We start from the raw sequence: 6,540 nt of genomic DNA, 5'->3' as shown, positions 1-6,540 counted from the left end.
AGCAGAAATCACACAGACTTTAACTAAAGCATTGTGGGTCAAGTGGAAACTCCATACTGCATACAGACCACAAAGCTCAGGGAAAGTAGAGCGCATGAACCGGACCCTTAAGAACACCCTTGCAAGCTATGTCAAGAGACAGGGTTACCTTGGGTAGATTTACTTAGTCTAGCATTGCTTAAAGTCAGATGCACTCCAGAGCCGACAGGATATTCACTCTTTAAAATCTTATATGGAAGGGCCCCTCCCCTAATCAAGCAGATGAAGGGAGACATCACCCAGATAGGGGAAAAGACCCTGCACACTCAGCTTATTTCCCTATCTGAAACCCTGAGTCACATTCATCACGATGTTCTAAAACAGATTCCTATAGCAATGGGACACCCAGTCCACTCGCACCAGCCTGGAGACTCAGTCTGGGTTAAAGACTGGAAGAAAACACCACTAGAGCCCACCTGGACAGGCCCCCACACTGTAGTCTTAATCACACCCTCTGCTGTTAAAGTTGCAGGAATAGCACCCTGGATTCATCACACGACAATAAAGAAGGCCACACCTGAGGGGAACCGGGACCCCTGGACAGTGCAACACGACCCAGAGGACCCACTGAGAATCCACCGCTGGCGTAGCGGCGGCCCAGAAACCACGCCAGAGGTCACCCGAGCCGAATGACTGAGCCAGCCTGTTACATCGCCATCGGCCTGTTTGGACTATTGACCTTACTACCGGGCATTGGACTTTACTCAGTGGCCCCAGAGGACTGGGGGCCAGGGGAAAGCCTGTTATTAGTCATCTTATGTTGGGCTGTGGTGGGGTTCCTTTCTTGGTTACAATGTTGTTCCCCATTCTAATCCTTGTCTGTCTCCCGCTTACTAAGCACAATTATAAAATTCATAGAAACAACTGTAACCTGAAAACAACAGCTCATATAATGGCCTTAGGAGGCTATTCCCCATTAAAGGATGATGCCCTATAATAGACACATGAGGATGAATCTCTCATGATATATATATATAGGAGCATCAAAAGGGGGGAATGAAGTGGAAGATTGGAAAAGTCCACTAAAGTGGAATTCTTAGAAATTCCACTACCGGGCTTTTTTTTCCTTGCAATCCTTACCTGGCTCCCCTCCTCCCCTGTGACCTTTCCCCTCATAAATCACCTGTAGCAGTTAACATACCAGGCTGTAAAAGTAGCTTAGGGCTCTGCCTCACTAAAGTTAACCCTGTTGTAGCCGTGCCCCTCCTCGTTAAGCAGAGTGTATAAAAGACTGCAATGCTCTTTCTCTGGTGCTCAGAATTTGGGGAGAGCAAATTCCCCTCTGAGCCTTGTCGGCCGGAATATAAAACCTATATTGCCAAAATCTCTGTGTGTGTCTCTCGATCTATTCTCGGTCAGCCCTGCCGTAACAGAACTAGCTGGGAAAGGGACTTGGTGCGCCAACATCAGCACAGGCCTGAGTCCCAACTTGCCACTCGATACAAGGCTTAGGGCCTGATGTAGTCAGACCCCAGGCACCTATGAAAATCTGGAGTCTCTCAGCTTTTGGGGACAGAGGCTGGGTCCCAAGTGTGACAGATATGGGAAATGCACAATCCCATACCCTCTTCCCGAACACATGGGAAAACCCCATGCCCAGCCTCCCTTCAGTCTTGCTGGGGACCCACCACTGGGTCCAGGTTCAGCCCATGTTGAATCTCACATTCTGTCCCCAGCTGCCCTCTTTCCCTAGCAGAGACCTTGGGGCTAGACACGTCTGACTGGGTCACTGGCCCCGGTTCTTCCCCATGGCCACGTCCCACCCCTTTGCCATGTGACTTTGCTGCTGCTCTCACTACGGGGGCAGGTCCATCTCTTCCCCTGAGTCCGGGATGTCAGCAGATGCGACGCCGGGGACTTCAAAGTGCATTTCCTTGTTTCTGCTTTTGTTTTTGCTTCTCTGCCATTGCCTGAAAACCATGCCTGAGCTATCCTGCTGGGAAATGAGAGCTCCATCACCCTGTGACTTTAGCCAACCACATGGCATTTGTACCATGGGGTTGGCTCAGCCACCTGAGACCAGAGGACCTGCCCAGCCAAGCCCAGCCAAAGCTGCTGCTGACCTGTAGGCTAATGCGCTAAGTAATCGCTTATTATTGTTTTGCTGTATTTTCTCATGCAACATCGCCATGGCACTACAAAACAAAAGAGGCATGACCCACAAAGACTGAATGGACCACTACCCCATTCTCCACCACCCCACCAGACACTGGGACTCTGATGTGAATGACCAATAAGCTTTTATTGTGTCAGCACTGAAAGGTCAGCTTGGCGTATTGCCCCAGCACTGAGGATCCTCTGCTGACTGATACACAAGGAAGGAGATCACGGGCCCCCAACCTGAGCAGAAGGGAGGCGGTAGATGAAATGAACTTCGTGAAGATCCACTAGCCTCGCACTCATGGTGAGGAAGGACCGGCCGGTCTTCTGGAAGCCCATGCCCTTGTAGAGGGCCATGGCAGAAAGCTGCATTTTGGTGGCATGAAGGAAAACTTCACTGTAGCCCTGGTCCCGGGCAAACTGGAAGACAGTCCTGACCAGGGCTTTTGCTATCCCCTGACCACGGTGCTCAGAGGACACAATGAGGTGACACAGCCGCAACCGCTTCTCCTGCAAAGTGGCGTCATCAACGGGCAGAGCTCCCACTGTGCCCACCACCTTCTTCTCAGACTCAGCCACCCAGAAGCAGGAGCCAGGCTCACTCAGGTAGGATTTGGTGATGTCAGCCATGTCCGTGCGCAAAATCATGTCCACATACTCTGTCCAGGGACGTGCAGCAAGGAACCACAGGACAGGGAGGAGGGCGAGGCCGAATGTGAGAGCCAGGAGCCAGGAGCCAGAGACCAGGAGTAGGGCCAGGGGCCCCCCAGGCAAGAGCACGAGAGTGCGGGGCAGCTTCAGCACGTGGTGGAAAGTGGCAGGAATGTGCTCGACCCCACGACCCACTTGTGGTCGCTCTCCTGGTATTTGCGGATGAGATAAGGAGCCATGGGGAGACCTCAGCGTCTTTAATCTCAAAGTCCAACAGAGAAAGTGAGGAGTCCCTGCACGCCTTCCCGGCAGCCCTGCAGAAGAGACAGAATGCCACGTGAGTGCCCCATGCCTTGGAGCCTCGCAGGATCGGGGAGACCCTGCTCAAGAAGGTGTCTTTCTGCTTTTGATCGGGAGGAAGCAGGCCACCTTCACTGGGAGAAGGTAGGGTCCAAAAGACCAGCATGTAAATCCTGGTTCCATGGCTTTCTGGCCGTGTGACCTTGGACATGCCACTTAACGTCTCTGAGCCTCTGTTTCTCCATGTGTAGAACAGTGTAAAATAAAACCTGCCTTCTGGGGCTGCTTTCACGATGTAATAACTTCTAATATGCCGAGATGTAATAAAGTACCTTCCCCTCTACCCTCTTTTCCCTTTTTCTGGCTCTCTCAGCTTCTTGGTACAATGGGCTGACACCTGCAGCAGCCAGGCTACTGTCCCCAGCCCTTTCGTCCCTCTCCAGGGACCATACATTGCAGAAATCCTGTGCTGACGAGCACACGTTTCAGCCACGGCTCTTTCCCCCTTGACTGCATATTTTCGCATTGCCATAAGAGGCAAACACCAACAATGGCCCAGGCTCAAGATCCCGAGGAAGGTCCAGCTCACAGCACTGTCCTTCCGCCCGCATCCCTCACCTGCCACAGCAGGAGCTTTGAGTGTCCAGCGCAGCCTCAGCCCTCAGCCTCTGATGGGATCCAGGAGACTGTCCAGGGCCTGCCGCACCTTGGGGGACAGGCCTGGATGCTCAGTCCCCTCATTGGCTGGCTCCTGGGTGTCTGACAATCATCAACCCCAGGGTCAAAGAGCTGGGCTGACTCAGCAGGGAGCCCAGTGTGCATTCCCCTTCGTGGTCACTGGGAAATGTGCCTGGAGCGGGGTACGCAGGGAATAGCATGGGGTGCTCCCCCTCCCTGATGCCTTAGACCTCTCTTGCCGTGGCAGTTCAAGACTGGAGCACCTCCCACTCGCCACACCTGGTGGCTCTGCGATCCACCCCAGTCCCCTGCACACAGCCGCCAGCGCCATTCACCCTCTGCTCGGTCATCACCAGCCGGAGGCCAAGTCCCCTGGCTCAGCAACAAGGTCCCTCGCAGCTAGGCTTCCTTCCACAAAGCTTTCCCTGGTCCATGAGAAATGGGCGGTTGGCAGTTCCTGCACTTACCTCACCGCCTTCCACCTCCATTCATTCATTCACTCAACAGTTGTGTGGGATGCACGCAGGATGTTCTGGATGTCAGGTTCAGCTGGGAGCAACGCCGACACACAGCTGACGGGCACAGCACGGTGTGCGCCTGGTGTGTGTTCTGCTCGTTGGTCAGAGCCTGTGCCGTGAGAGTGGTTAAACATTTCGCACTGTCGACGTAGCAGTAAAACAGACAAAAACAAAGCCAACCTGAAAACCTGTAAAACATGGAACTTACGAGCTATCAAAGGAATGCTTTGCTAATTTTTATTAGCTTGCGCCTCTCCCCACATGCTCTAAAGACTCAGACCAGTTAAGGCCCTGGCTGAATATTCCCAGGGCTTGCTGAAGGCAGGGTCACACGTGTAAGCAGGCCTTAATGTGTAATATTCAGTTAACGATTGTCGCGAGCCAGGCCGTGTGGGCACTCGGGGCAAAGCAGAGAAGCCGGCGTACGTGGGGTCTTACGCTTGGGAGCTGCTCAGGAGCTTTCGGCGCCTGGGACACTGGAGGACACCTCCCACGGCCATGAGGGCCGTGACGACCACGACGAGGGCTGGGATCGGGGGAGGCTGCTCCTGAGGGAGGACCAGAAGGAGAGGGAGGCCTGAGCAAGGCAGGGCGAGGGCAGCGTTTCAGGCTGAGGGAACAGAAGCCTGAAGACCCTGAGGTGGAACGCAGTGAAAGCCTTCAGGGACAGATGGCCAATGTGGCCGTGGCTAGAGAGAGTGGGAGAGGACAGCACGGGCCTGGACAGCCAGAGTATATCATCCTGATGACATAGTTCCGACTCTATTCCAAGAGTGAGGGGAGGCCATGGGCACTGGCTTGTGTGTGTGTATGTGTGTGTGTGTGTGTGTGTGTGTGTGTGTGCTCGCTCACAGGGACAGCATCACTCTGGCTGCACGTGGAGAGTGGGTTTAAGGAGGCAGGGATGGAAGCAGGTACCGCCGGGAAGCTCGTGCAACATCCAGGTGGCACAAAGGTCCCCAGTGCAGGTGTGCAGGATGCCCTCTGGACCATGGTACCTGGCCAAGTGGGCCCGTGGGAACTCATTCAAGCCTTCCTCAGCTTGCCAAGCCATGACCGTTGTTTGGAGCTGTGTCTGAGCTAAGGACAGGGCACATTTCTCTTATTGGCTCAAAGGCATTATTTGCCAACTAAATTGTGTTTCCAGCGGGCCGAGTTGCTTGAGCCGCTGCCTTATTCGGGGTTCACAAAGGAGCCATGTGGGCCAGCAGAGGCCCAGGAGACAGCAGCGATTTGACCAGAGTCAGGTGGTCAAGGTGGTGACACTGAGACCACTGGGGGTGCATTTGGGGACAGAAATGACAGCAGTTAGAATGATTCACACGGGGATGAGGACAAGGAAGGGGTCAGAGATGACAGCCAGGTTTCTGGCAAGAGCATCCATGAGGACACTGCAGAGACCAGATCCGGAGAGAGGGAGCCTTGGCCTGCAGTGGCTGTCCCGCAGCCGTCCTCGTCGGAAGGCAGAAGCTGGGAGCTGGCAGCTGGGATCCAGGGCCGGTGGGTGGAGCCTGCTGGGATCCAGATCTTTGGCATCCGAGGGGACCTCCAGGGTAAAGTCTAACTATGACAATGTTAGTTCTGGGTGGCGAGTCTGCGGGTGTTAAATTGTGCTCAGTTCATTTCAATATTTTCTATGAACATTTCAATATTTAGCAAAAGTTGACCTACGAAGCAAAAGGGATGAACAGAGGGCTCCCAAGTACACTTGCGTGTTCCCAACGTCTGTGTGACTAATGCTAACCAGCGAGAAATCTGGGAGTCAAGTGCAGGGTGAGAGGTTGTGTCTGTCCCTGTGCTCTCTGTCCCTGTGTGCTCGCTGGTTTTGGCTTTCCCAAAGCACAGCCGCCTCAGTTTACTTCAGGCTTCTCGTCTGTCCCAATGCTTAGTGTCACTTGTGCATTTTTGTGGCTTTCTTGATAGAAGCCTGGGTTTTCTTCGTGAGACCTGAAAGATTCATTTATTCGGTGAACAAACCATGGCCAAGTGCCTACCATGGGTTGGAGGCCTGGAACCTGGTCAAACTAGATCATTTCTGAGATGCCTTCAGGTTCTAGTTAAATTCTCACGTCCTAAATAAATGGATAAGTCCTAGAGCTTCCTGGGAAGCTGGCCTGGAATGGGGCATTTGTTGCAGATGCATACCTAAAGCTGCGTGTTGCTGGCCTCTATGGGAAAGCTTTTACAGCTGGTCTGCTGTGTGACAGCGAGTGGCCACCAGTGAAGCCTTCCCAAAGGCAGAGGGCAAATGAAC

At 53.5% G+C, this 6,540-nt stretch overlaps 1 protein-coding gene across 1 annotated transcript; it reads right to left on the bottom strand.

Annotated features, from left to right (window-relative positions):
- Window positions 1–2,258: 2,258 nt before the first annotated feature.
- LOC105812074 (putative N-acetyltransferase 8B) lies at window positions 2,259–3,772 on the bottom strand. Its single transcript, XM_012646447.1, is given in 3 exon segments — window positions 2,259–2,972; window positions 2,975–3,104; window positions 3,709–3,772. Coding segments are annotated over 2 exon segments (663 nt in total). The 5' UTR covers window positions 3,030–3,104; window positions 3,709–3,772; the 3' UTR covers window positions 2,259–2,364.
- Between the last annotated feature and the right edge of the window lie 2,768 nt (window positions 3,773–6,540).

This window comes from Propithecus coquereli, unplaced genomic scaffold (genome assembly GCF_000956105.1).
Source record: "Propithecus coquereli isolate 6110/MARCELLA unplaced genomic scaffold, Pcoq_1.0 Scaffold243, whole genome shotgun sequence".
Taxonomy (NCBI): Eukaryota; Metazoa; Chordata; class Mammalia; order Primates; family Indriidae; genus Propithecus; species Propithecus coquereli.
Note: the sequence above shows the minus strand (reverse complement) of the source record. Positions and strands in the feature narration are given on the sequence as shown.